The 13,644-nt window shown below is 39.7% G+C and overlaps 1 protein-coding gene across 2 annotated transcripts; it reads right to left on the bottom strand.

Annotated features, from left to right (window-relative positions):
* Nucleotides 1-303: 303 nt before the first annotated feature.
* Nucleotides 304-13,353, bottom strand: GPR33 (G protein-coupled receptor 33). Of its 2 annotated transcripts, XM_045569082.1 has the most exons (3): nt 13,175-13,353; nt 10,425-10,464; nt 8,717-9,940 (listed from the first exon to the last, which is right to left on the bottom strand). In XM_045569082.1, exon 3 carries the CDS (start codon nt 9,932-9,934, stop codon nt 8,918-8,920), a length of 1,017 nt encoding a protein of 338 aa, XP_045425038.1. In that variant the 5' UTR covers nt 9,935-9,940; nt 10,425-10,464; nt 13,175-13,353; the 3' UTR covers nt 8,717-8,917. The 2 variants fall into 2 exon arrangements, 1 of the variants encoding a protein (XP_045425038.1); XR_006739324.1 differs by lacking the exons at nt 8,717-9,940; nt 10,425-10,464 and adding an exon at nt 304-342.
* Nucleotides 13,354-13,644: the final 291 nt, after the last annotated feature.

The following is a 13,644-nucleotide window of genomic DNA, read 5'->3' as shown; positions in this document are numbered from 1 at the left end:
TTTTTTTTTTAAGGGGGTCTTGCTTTATCACCAGGGCTAGATAGAGTGCAATGGCGTCATCATAGCTTACTGCAACCTCAGATTCCTGGGCACAAAGCGATCCTTCTTCTTTAGCCTCTCAAGTAGCTGGGACTGTTAGGTAGCTAGTAAGGGATTTTGGGTTCCCTGGGGATGAAAGTGGATGCTGCTGTGATTCACCCACCTCCCCGACAAATGGGCTTTCAGAGAGGCTCATGGGAGATCTGCATGTGCAGTAAGACTCAGGTCATTCAACTCTCAACTGTCCGATCAAAGTGGTTCCATGGTGACTTCTGAACCACAAGGGAGGTCCCAATCCAGGCACTGTAAAACAAGACACAGACCCATTTTTGCGCCCTTCGTTATTCTCTCCCTTTGCTGTAACAGTGGGTCTGGTCATCATCTGTGGTGTATGTACCATGCTCTGTAAATCTATATCTTGCTCTTGCCCTACAATCCCATCTTTCTCTCCTCAATAAACCTCATTTTCATGCTTGCCTTACTTTGGTGCGTCTGGTCATTCTTTGGCCATGAGAGCACTAAGAACCAACATTTCACACTAAAACCTGATAGGACTACAGGCTTGAGCCACCACATCCAGCTAATTCTCTAATTTTTTGTAGAGATGGGGCCTTGCCATGTTGCCCAGGCTGGTTTTGAACTCATAACCTCAAGCAATCCTCCTGCCTCAGCCTCTGAAAGTCCTGGGATTACTGGAATAAGCCACTGCTCCCAGCCTTATTCAATTTTAACAAACATTCATTCAGCATGCTGCACCATGAGCTAGGTGTTGGAAATAAATGAGGAATAAGACATGTTCTTATTCTCAAGGAGCTCAGAATGTAGGGAAGAGACAGGAAGAATGGGGAGCATTTGAAAATCTCTTATTTCTCTCCCCACTGTTATATATTTTTTCCCTCCTTTCTGCCACCTGATGGGGGAAGACAGAAGTTGGAAGGGGAGCCACCTTCTGGGGAGCTTTAACTAAACTAAACTGGAGTGACTGGCCCTAATAGGAGGGTAGATTAATTTGTGGCCCAAACAATTGAGCATAAAATGGATTTTCAGGGCCATACCACCTCTAGGCAATTTTTTTCTTAGACACCAGCTGACTTTCTCTTCAGAATACCTTTCTGTTTCTTTTCTCTTTCATAGCACTTCTCTATACACTTATTATACTGCCTACAGGGTCTCCAAAATTCGCCTCAGGCTTGACCTTCAACTCCAATTGTTTTCTTCCTCTAGGCTACAATCAAAAGTCTGATATTCTAAATACTGTGTTTAGCTGCACTCTGCTGGGTGTGAAGCTGATTAAAGTAATTCCCATTAACTTGTGAATGAAACTTACCCTTCTTAAAAGGTATATTTGCATTTTAATAGCAGTCCCTTAACACAAATTAATCTCTAATTGGTAGAATGTGTGAGAGTTACTTTTTGTGGGAAAAGGGGGGGGGAATTATTCTTTAATTCTCTGTTTAAAAGAGTTGCTACTCTCAGAGCCTCTGAGTCTTACCTCCCAGTCACTCCTTAGCATGATGCAATTTAGCTTCTTTTCCTGAAGCTAATCATTCTGAACAGCTTTTTAGGTTAAGTCCAATGGACATGATTCAGTCAACTTCTTTAACCAATCTATACACTCTATGTCTTCAAATGTTGTCTTTCCTGATAGGAAACTTGGTTTTCCTTCTCTCTTTTCTAGATACGCTTCCTGAAGGTTGCTTCCTGGGACCACCTCCTCCACTTGCCTCTAAATGTAAGGATATTCCAGCCTAGGTCTTGGGGGCTCACTGTGCACACTCGCCTGAGGCTATCTCAGCTCCCACTCCCCTGGCTTTAGTTACCATCCACTCATCCATCCATTCAATATAGTTATAAGGCACCCACAATGTGCCAAATAGGGTTCTAAAGAATGTAGATACAGCAGTGAACAAAACCACAAAGTCCCTGCACTCACAAGGCTTATTATACAGAGTGGGAAATAGAGCAGAGAATGCACAGATAAACAAATATCTGACATAATGACATAATATCAGGTAGTGCTGAGGGCCATAAAGAGAAACAGAGCAGTATAAAAGTGCAATTTTCAACAGGCCTCTTGGAGAGATGGTAAATGAGCAGAGCCTGAATGAAATAAGAGATCTATATGCTTGTAGGGCTCAAATTTATCTCTTGAATTTTAAATATTTATATCCAAATACCTATTGGATAGCCCACTTGGATGTCCCTAAGGCACCTGAAACTTAATATGTCCAAGACTGAACTCATCACCTTTACCTTTCCTTTCTTCCTTCTCTGCTTTCTTCCCTCCTTCCTTTCTTCCATTTCTTTTTTGTATGTGTATGTGTTCCGTATTTCTGTAAATGGAACCACCATCTGTCTCCCAAGACAGGAATGTGCACATTTCTCATATTCTATCCACCATCTTTTGAATGGCTTTTATATTTGGGGAAATTCCTGCATTGTGAGTAACCCCTTCTCACCCATGTAGAAATTAGAATTTATTTTAAATTCCCAGCCTCCTTGGCAGCTAGAATGCAGGCATGCCAATTAGACACTGTGGTGCAAGACTAAATTTGGAAGTGAGCAATGTGAAGAAAGCACACTCTGCATGAGGCTTCCATGTTGTTGGCAGAGCTTTCAGGCACAAGGGTGTTCAAGACCTAACACAGAAATGGCATTGGTGGCGGAGACAGTTGCAGTAAAACCAGATTGCTAGTATTTTGGACACAGTGGCGGTGGCAACAGCATCAGCAGCAGTATTATTTACTGGATAGGGAACATCAGTGACAAATTCCTGATCTGGTCAGTTTTGTCACATGTTTTGGACATTATTCCTAGCCTTGAATGTTTCTCCAGCCATCCTAATAATTCTTTGAGCTACTTAATGTCTTTTAATAAATTAGTTTCTGGTTAAATCAGCCAGAGTGAAATCTACGGTTTGCAACAAAGAACACTCACTAATTGATACAGAAATTATCCTCAGCTGTCCCCTCTCCCTCTGCCTCTCAACTAAAAGAATTTACAGGAGTCTAATTTTCTTCATCCCCACTTCCGCTTTCTTAGTAGGTCACATCGTCTGTTACCTAGATTATTGCAGCACTGCCCTATTTGACCACTCACTTCCAGTTTTGACCTCTCTACCATAGCAGCTAGAGCAGTCTATCTTTTTAAAATGTAAATTGGATCCTATCGCCATTTGGCTTAGGATTTTTCAGTGGCAGGATCCCTAATGCCCTGGGGACAAAGTCTACGATCCCCTCCAAACTCCTTCCTACCGGTTCTCAGGATCTAGTCCTGGTTGACCTTTACAGCTCATTTTTGACAGTCTGCTTCTCACACCTATGTTCCAATTATACTTTTTTTTGCTTGTGCTGAACTAGCAGCAATGAGATCCCTTGGGATCCTGTTAGAAATGCAGGATCTCAGCCCTATTTCAGATTTACTGAATCAAATCAGCATTTTAACAAGATCATTAGGCGATTTGTTTGCATATTGAAGTAGGGTAATACTGCTTTATAGCAACGTCATCTCTTTCCTGCCCAGGGCTTTCACTCATTTTGCTTCCTCTATTGAATTATCCTTCCCTTCTTTATATGCCTAACACTGTTCCGCAAGACTCAGCCAGATGGTCCCTCATCCCTTATCCAGGAAAACTTTTTTGACTGGTGAAGCCTGGGTTGGGGATATTCTCTTGTTACTCCAAACAAGGCATTTATTCCTCTGTACTGTAACTACTTTTTACTCCTTTTTATTTCCTATTTATTCCTCTGTACTGTAATTACTTTTTATTCCTTTTTATTTCCTACTAAACAGGGGTTTTCTAACCTTGTTTTACTTTAATCTGAGAACTTTTAAAAAATACTAATTTGTTCGGGTGCAATGGCTCACACCTGTAATCCTATCACTCTGGGAAGCCAAGGTGGGAGGATTGCTTGAGGCCAGGAGTTGGAGACCAGCCTGAGCAAGAGCAAGACCTTGTCTCTACCCAAAATAGAAAATACTACTCAGCCATGAAGAAGGATGACTTAATGCCTTTTTCAACAATATGGATGGAACTGGAGACCTATGTAAAGTATCTATCCTATGTAAATTATCTAAAGAATGGAAAAACAAACACCACATGTACTCACTATTAAATTGGAACTAACCAATGAGCACACATGTGCATAGAAGGAAGTATAACTCAATGAAAATCAAATGGGGGGAGGGAAGAGGAGGGGATGGGTGAAAACCTACCTAATGGGTACAATGAACACTATCTGGGTGATCCGCATACTTATAACCCTGTCTCAAGCATTACAAAAGCAATCCATGTAACCAAAATCATTTGTAGCACTGTAACATTTTGAAATTTAAACAAAAAAGTTAGCCTGGTGTGGTGGTGCTCACCTGTAGTCCCAGCTACTCGGGAGGCCGAGGCAGTAGGATCACTTGAGCCCAGGAGTTTGAGGTTGCTGTGAGGTATGATGACACCACTGCGCTGTAGCCTGGGCAATGAGGGGGAGACCTTATCTAAGAAAAAAAAATCTAATTTCTGGGTCCTGCCCCTAGAAATTTTGATTTTGGTTTTAATTGGCTTGGGTAAGGCTAGACACTGGAATTTTAAAAAAGTATCTCAGATAATTATAATGAGAAGCCAGATTCAGAGCTCCTGCCCTAGACTTTAAGCTCCTTGAGGACAGGGATTATATCTTATCCACTCTTGTTTCCCCAGAGCCCAGCACAATGCCAGGTATATACACTATACTAGTAAATAATTGTTGCCCTTAATTTCTCAGGCTACACACCATCCCACCTTATACTCTAACCCCTGTCACATATTTTAGCAGATGGGCAGCCCATTCATCTGATTAAAACAAAGCGACTTCTTAAGGAAAGAACTTAGGCTGGCATTTAAAGCATATTTCTAATCACCCCTGTATTCTGCTCTTGAGCCAGTTTCATACTGATATAGCAAAGCAGCTTTATATAATTGGATGCTAACAGGCATAGTGTTTTGGAACACTGTCTCCACGCACCAATGCCACAAAGCAAAGTAACTAATTCTTTGTTTATAAACCTTTTGGGTCCTGAGAATTCAAAATAGTGAGGAGGTTGATGAGATCAACACAAATATAACAAGTAGATTTTGTAAAAGTTAACCATAGTTCCATGGAAGGTTAATACATTTGGGGGGAATTTTCTTAAGTTTATACCCTATTTTGTTAAGTTTAAAGTTATTTCTTTTAAAAAAAAAATCTGTTAACATTGTCACTAGGACAGCCCCAATGGAACAGTTGGAAAATTTTAGGAGTTTTCCTTTAGTCTCTTTATCTATAGGCACAGCTGCTTAAGGACACCAGATGGCCCAAATGATCCAAATATGCTCATGACCCCCTGTAGGATGCCAGAGGAAGTCCAGACCTGCACAAAGCTGGTGCAGACCAGAGCAGGTGACCTCCAGTTACCTTTGGCTCATTAACATAACATTATAATACTAAAAACCTTTCCCTAAGGAAAAAAACTCCTCCATTTTCCGTACATGTAATGTATGAAAAAGGATGTACTTGAACTGCGTCTGTGCATCTGAAACTCCACCCCGTACAAGCTTACACACCTCCTCTGTCCTGTATCTAACTGGTTTTTTTTTTTTTTTTTTTGAGACAGGGTCTCACTCTGTTGCCCAGGCTAGAGTGCTGTGGCATCATCATAGCTCACTGCAACCTCAAACTCCTGGGCTCAAGTGATCCTCCTGCCTCAGCCTCCTGAGTAGCTGAGACTACAGGCACATGCCACTACACCTGGCTGATTTTTCTACTTTTTGTAGAGAGGGGTCTTGTTCTTGCTCAGGCTGGTCTCAAACTCCCAGCCTCAAGTAATCCACCTGCCTTGGCCTCCCAAAGTGTTAGGATTACAGGCATGAACCACCATGCCCAGCTGTGTTTTTGTTTTTGCTTTCTTCTCTGTGCTTTATCATATCTAACTCATTAAAACTCCCACACCTCCCTTTGCTCAGGGAGAAGGTGCCTTTAGTGCATAAGCTCCCCTTCTACGTTCATTGGGTACTGAATTAAAGCCTGAATGCCTTACTCATTGGATGATCTTTCTCGGTGGCTGACATAAAGTAGGAAAAGGACACAGTTTTTCATTAACAACATCTTATGTTAAAGTAGTGCTTTACGTATTGTGATTGCCCAAACTCAATTTTCATTAAATATCTTTTATTGGCTATCAATTGTGTTTAATGGTATAAAAAAAGAAATGCTGATTTTGGGAGGCCGAGGTAGGAGGATTGCTTGAGGCTGGGAGTTTGAGACCAGCCTTGGCAATATAGTGAGACCCCCCCACCCCCATCTCTACAAAAAATAAGAAAAATTAGCTGGGCAAGGTGGCATGCGCCTGTAGTCCCAGCTACTCTGGAGGCTGAGGTGGGAGGATTGCTTGAGCCTAGGAATTTGAGGTTGCAGTGAGCTATGATCATGTCACTGCATTCCAGCCTGGTGACAGAGCAAGACTCTGTCTCTAAAAAAAAAAGAAAGCAAGAAATACTGTTAGCTTCTTTCTGTCCTTGAGAAGTTTACAATCTACAGAGAGATGGAACAAAGTATATGAAAGAGTTCCAAAACTAGGCCTCATGAAAAATACAACTTAAAGCATTCACGCATAGCTGTAAGGAAGTAAGAAACAACAGCATATGGCTAAGAAACACCACAAAATTCACACATTCCAATGCATTTTCCTTGTTTGTTATTATAGCAGGTCTGAGGAGGGAGACAAAAGGCACTCTCTGTAGGGGCTAGATTCCCAAAGTCCAAATCTTGTTTCAAAGAATCCTATCTATGTTCCATTCAATAATTTTTGTTCTTACATCCTGCATCATAAACCTCCAGTGAGTTTGTCAGGCCCTGGGAGAGTGTGGGGAGGGAAAAAGTACCATTCCCTTCTCCTTGCAGGGCCACTCAGAGCACAGCCTGCTGGTCAGTCCCACCCCTCCCTTTCTGAGAAAACACTGTTCAGGCTCCAAAAGCTTGAAATACGAGCCAGCAATTAAAGTTTTAATCTACTCAAAGCTTTTTGTTACATTCTAAGTGAGAGAGACCAAGTCCCCAGTTGCCCAGGGAAGCCCTGATGCCAAGTCAATCAGCAAGATTTCTAGGACATCAAACCATGTTACTTTCTCTGTCTCTCTTTTTTTCTTCAACTTGACTGAGATGAAAACTTTTTTTCTGTAAACAGTCATGGTTAATTTCGCTTTCTTTCTGTAATCCTTGTAAATAACATCATTCATTTTCGGGATTTCTGGGTAGGATTCATACCTGTGGTTTGGAATGGTTCATGTAAAGTTAGGTGGCACATTTAGGGACTGAGTGTGGGTTGTGACCTAAGTATCTCCATATTGGATCAATTGAACTAGATAGTTTAACTACCTATTGATTGACATCTATTGATTGATGGATAGAACTAACTAAATGTTAATAAATAAAAAGGTAATAGATCAGTGATACTATACAGTCCTATATAACTTAAATGGGTGCTGTAATGTATTGCAAAAGACTTGAAGCAAAACTTGAAAACCATGGAAGACAAATTGATATTATTATTGCTATCCTAAAATTACATATACTATGACAGGCAGATGTTTAAGAATCTTAAGAACATTATAATTGTCTTAGTCTCCAATTGTAAAGACAGATTAATTTGCAATTGTTAAAAAGAGACACTTAAGATGTTTTTATACTTAAAACTTTAGTTCCTAGATATTTAGAAATATCTTTGTACTTTAACGTGGATACGACAAGATGAGTGCCTTGTCACCTCCATGTTAAGTTTTGTCCATACCAGTTAATTTAGGTGTTATTAAATAAACAGCCATCTCTGTCCAAATGTCTGTTTGCTAGAAGATTCTGTGACAGAGAATTCAAATCCATGTATACCATTGGCATTTAGCAATTGGTATTCTTAACCTCAAGAATCAAAGGTTAAGAATCACATGTGTACTACTTCAGTCTACTAGTATGACCATACTATAATTAAAAAAACAAACAAACAAATATTGGTAAGGATGAGGAGAAACTGAAACCTTTGTATATTGCTGGTGTAAGTGTAGTAATATGGTGCAAACTGAAAAGCCTGATGGTTCCTCAAAAAGTTAAACATAAAATTACCATTTGACCCAGTACTTCTACTCTTAGGTATATACCTAAAATAACTGAAAACAAAGACTAGCACAGATACTTGCACACAAATGTTCATAGCAGCATTATTTACAATAGTCAAAACGTGGAAACAACCCAAATATCCATCAACAGATGACTGGATTAAAAAAATGTGGTATATACATACAATAAAATATAATTTAGCCACAAAAAGGAATGCAGTTCTGATACCTGTTACAACATGGATGAATCTTGAAAACATTATAGTAAGTGAAATAAGCCAGACACCAAAGGACAGATATTGTTTGATTTCACTTATATGGAATATCTAGAATAGGCAAATTCATGGACAGAAAGTAGATTGGAGGTTACTAGGGCCTGGGAGGAGGTGGAATGGGGTGTTATTACTTAATGAGTATAGATTTTCTCTTTGGAGTAATGAAAATATCGGGAAATAGATGGTAGTGATAGTTGTACAACATTGTGAATATATTATAATTAATGCCACTGAAATGTACATTAAAATTGGTGAAAATGGCAAATCTTATGTTACATATATTTCTCCACAATTAAAAAGGTAAAAAAAATCACATTAGCAACATGATCTATTGCTTGTTTTCTTGCAGCCCTTTTAACGTTGAGAGATCCAACTATAGAACAGCTAGGTGTCTCTCTGATGTAGAGACTACAGCATACAAAAGCAAAGGGCATATCTCTAGTGGTGTAATTGACAGAGTCTTTGCTGAAGGCTCTAGAATTTAAATTTAGGCTCCTGAATTTAAGTTATGTGTTCTTTCTGTAGAAGAATCCTCATTAAATGCCGACTCAAACAGAGCAAGAATGGACTTCTTGAAAACCTTTTTGAAATTCTCCCCAATAAATAAGAAGAGTGTGGGAGTAAAGACAGTATGGAAGGAAATGCTTAGTGCTGTAAGGATCATAGCCAACTCTAAAAGCAGTGACCGGTTCTTAGTGAGCATTAAGCCCTGGTATACATGGTAGGGCATCCAACACACAAAGAAAGAGATGATGGCCGTCATCATGACTTTAAAGGGCTTGCTGGATTTAAACAGGCCCTTCTCTTTCATCATGCTGGCTACTCTTTGGTAACAAAAGGTGATGATGAAGAAAGGCAGAAGGAAGCCAAGCAAGAAGCGGATGATGAAACAGGCCGTATGAATCCATTGACTTAGAGTTTGCATCTCCTTACTTTTCCAGTTAGTAGACACAACATAGTTATTTTCGCAGACCAACTTTCCTTTTTGGTCATGATGTGTCTCCCTGAACACCAAATAGGGGATACTGAGTGCAGTGGCGGAGATCCAGACTCCCAGGACAATGCAGGAAGCCCAGCGTGGGGTTCGGTGCTGCTGGGACCACACGGGGTGAAGAATGAGCAGGTAACGATCAAGACTGATGGCCGAGAGGAAGAAAACAGAGGCAAACATCCCCAGAGTCAAAATGCTATTGAAGACCTTGCACAAGGCAGTTCCAAAGATCCAGTGATTGTTCTGAAGCTGGGAGGTGGCTATAAATGGCAGAACCAATGTTGAAATAAAATATGAGAGAATGAGATGAAAAAAGAAGAGAGTATTGACAGTCTTTTTCATCTTGAAATTTAGCACCCATAGATAGAGGCCATTGGTGATAGTGCCAATTATAAATGACACAAACAAAGGAATGGCAATCATTATTTTTGATGTAGGAACTGGAAGGTATGAGCTGTTTCTTACTAAAGTAGAGCCATTGATCAGGTGATCAGTAGAGTTGATCAGACCCATAATTACCTGTGGAGTGAGAAACAGTGAAAATAAAAACAACAAAAAAAGCAAAAGAAAAGGTTAAATGTAGAAATTAAAATAGTAATTTTTGCATAGTAATAGTCCAAATGACAATATTTTAACAGTGGCAAACATAATATTTCTACAATAATTCATGATACAAACCAAATATTTTTCTAGGTCTATACTGTTATGTTGTATGAAGAATTAAGATCAGATTAATCTGAGCATCACAAATAGAAATACTACAAGTTAGGTGTGGTGGCTCATGTCTGTAATTTTAGCACGTTGGGAGGCAGAAGTGGTGGGAGGATTGCTTGAGGCCAGGAGTTTGAGACCAGCCTGGGCATCATAGAAAGACCCAAACTCAGAAAAAAAAAAATCCATCAGGATTATAGGAGCACACCTGTAATCCTAGCTACTCAAGGGGCTGAAGTGGGAGCATCACTTGAGCCCAGGTGTTCAAGGCTGTAGTGAGTTACGATCTTACCACTGCATTGCAGCCTGGGTAACAGAGTGAGATCTGGTCTCTAAAAAAAAGAAAAAAGAAAAGAAAGAAATACTATAGATGAAATGTGAAATGAAATAAATGTGAAAGAGAAAGGTAGGGACATTTTGACAATTGTTAAGTAATTATCTTAGGTAGCTATAAACCTTCTATTTGGATATTAACCAGAAGTCTGACCCTTCTTCATGGGCACAACTTCTCGAATGAGGCAATGTAGAATCGTTTTACTTCATTTGCTCAAGGCAAATGTTGCTAATAAAATGAACTTGAATGACAAAAATAATAGCAACTGTGGCAAATTAGTAATCATGGGACATTATAATTAGATTTCCCTCATGATCTAACTATATATAGTAAATACTATTATCTAGTATTCTAATACTTAGCACATAACAGTAAGAACCGATGTTAATATAGGAACCCTAGGGCACTGCAAGATTGTGAGGTGACTTCAGAGTCGTCCATGAAAGAGGAAAGTGTATTGTAAGATATAGTAATAGCTATTTCTTATTTGGGGAGGGGAGGAGAGGGAGAAAAGTCAAGGAACTCATACTTATACAATATTTGATATATACCAGGAGCTTTCTATAAAAATAATTTCTTTTTTTTTTCCTCACAAAGCCTACAAAACAAATCTTTAAATGGAGGAGAAAATGAGACTTAGAAGGGTTAAATGTCTTCTCTGTCAACGTCTCCCACCATGCCTCCACTGTGCCAGTGGGGAACCTTATCACTTTTTATATTGCTTCTTTTAAAACTGATAATTCATATGTAGTATTTTTTTATAATGCTCCCTGAATTAGAGTATTTGATTATCTGAAATATCCAGTATCTTGGATAATAATTCCCACAGTATCAAAAATATAAACCTGAGAATGTTTCAGAAAATAGCTATTATAACAGAGTCACAAAATTGGTTTTTGATAAATTGGATATAGCAATGGAAATTACTAATGATGCTTTTTTTTTTCACCAAGCAAAAATATTCTAAGAATATATAGGGAGAAGAAGTAAAATAATTGCTATTTAAAATCACAACTACCTTAAGTTAATTCTTCTTTCTAAGAGAGTTGCAAAATTTTTCTCTAAAGCAGAAAAATAATTCCCCAGGAAAGTGCTGTAGTCGTCTGCTTTGGTAGTAAAAACTGGAGTTTGAAGAGTATGGAATGGATAGGCAACAGCAAGCAAGAACTTGAGAAAAATGCCATGTGATGGCCCTGGGACCTGGAGAAGAGGAAGGAGGAGTGAGGGTGGTTTTAAGAGAGGAGGCACAGAAAAAACTCAGCAGGGGGTTAGGAGGCCTGAAGAAGAGAAAGGATCAATGAGATATTCTAAGAAGCAGAAATGACATTAGGGGTTTAAAAATAGGAATGTCTAATACGCGATTATAATTCATTTGCTGTGCTTTGATGTGGTGTAATGCCCCTTCTCCCCATTAACCCACAACTGTCTTGTGTTGGTAGTGGTTGTGGGGAATCAAAGGAAAAGAGCTTATGTTCCCTAGTTGGGATGGAGGGGTCCAAGAGATGAGACCAGGAGCAGAAGGTGAGATGTGAATGAGATGATGAATATGGTGGAAACTGGATAGATATTGGAGCATGAATAGACAAGGTGAAACGAAATCTGCTGCAGAATTTCCAATACTGTGTGTGTATAATATATGTGTGTGTATCTGTATGTGTGTGTGTGTCTGTGGTTTCTCTGTGTATCTGTGGGGCATTTGCATGTATGTGCGTGGGTACACAGTCTCTGTATATGTCTCTGTGGTGTGTGTTTTTATCCATGGGGGTATGTGTGTAGAGCTGTGTGTATTTGTGTGTGTGCCTGTGGTCTGTGTGTGTGGTGTGTATGTGTGTCTGTTTTTATGTGGAATGTGTGTGGGTGGGTGGGGTCTCTGTGTATATGCAAATAAGAAACTGGGTATCTGAATTTTAGGGAAAATTTTTCTTTTAATTGTGTGGCTGAGTTCTAGAAGGGCACCTGAAAGTAATGTAGGCCTTGAGCAAAATCAAAGTCAAAGTTTTCTGATCAATGTTGGTAGTGGTTCTGAGTATCCTATAAAGTTTCCTAAGAGCTTTGATTCATTGCACATAACCAGGAGTTTTCTTCATTCTTAAACATCCTTTAAAATGGTTTTAAAGTACTTTGGGACAAATTAACAGACAGAGCTCAGGCTCTGTCATCCCACAGACCTGGGTTTGGATCCTACGTCTATCTCTACCTGCTCTGTGACCTTACCCTCAGTTCGTTAGCCTTTTTCACCGCTAAACCCCTATGAATTTTTGTGAGGATTAAATGAGATAATATATATAAATTACTTATCTCTTGTCAGGGCACATAGTATATGTTTGATAACTTTTTAAAAATTTTTGCTCAACTTGTTATATTAAGGTCAGTAAGAGCCTCATTTTGCCCTTTTAATTGCTGCAGGCTACATTTCTTTCCTCCCCAAAGCATCTGTGCTGATTCTATAGCACTTCCAGGGATTTCTGAAAAATCTAAGTGTCCATATATTTGAGCAGAGCTCTTTGGTTTACAGTTATTTTGAGGCTTTGATGCAATGATACCTTCGGCACAAATGGCTTTCAGGAAGGCCTTAGCTCCACTTGCAGACACGAGCTGCTGTTGTGGGGGAGGGCAGCAGGAACCTCAGGAAGCTGATCGGGAATAAGCCAAGAGGGTATGTTCAGATGATAGCACTGGAATCGACCTGCTAGCCCAGGAAGTCTTACCTTGGAGCTGTATCTTCATGCCAGACGGGTCTCCAGCAGGCCAGAGTGACTCTACATCATCAAGCTCTTCTCTAGGAACAGAGGTTAACATCAGCGACGCTTTGCCTTCATTTCATCTGACTTTCTTCTTGCTGATGCTACTCCCTAACCTTGAACCCCCTATTTAAATTTTCGGTGAGGTCTTTTCGCTCTTCCTGGTTCCTTTTTCTGCGGAATGTACCACTATAGCGGAAGTAGAGATAAGAGTACTTCTTCAAATCGTGTCTCCATTTTGAGAAGGGATTAAAAAAATTCCATAAGCAAAGTCATTGCATTTAAGGTTACTAAGCTTGTTTCAGGTGTTAAAACACTGATTAAAATACTTGGTCATTCCCCCAGGCATCCACTCTGCCTCAATTCTAGGGTGTCCATTAGCATATGGACGAATGGTGTTGGGTACACAAGGAGATGGTAAATAGCAAGCGTGGGCA

This window comes from Lemur catta, chromosome 1 (assembly GCF_020740605.2).
Source record: "Lemur catta isolate mLemCat1 chromosome 1, mLemCat1.pri, whole genome shotgun sequence".
NCBI lineage: Eukaryota > Metazoa > Chordata > Mammalia > Primates > Lemuridae > Lemur > Lemur catta.
The sequence above is the reverse complement of the archived record's forward strand: the minus strand, read 5'-3'. Positions and strand labels throughout refer to the sequence as shown.

Coding starts and splice junctions, on each gene's coding strand:
- GPR33 (XM_045569082.1), bottom strand. CDS start 9,934: ATGGGTCTGATCAACTCTACTGATCACCTGATCAATGGCTCTACTTTA.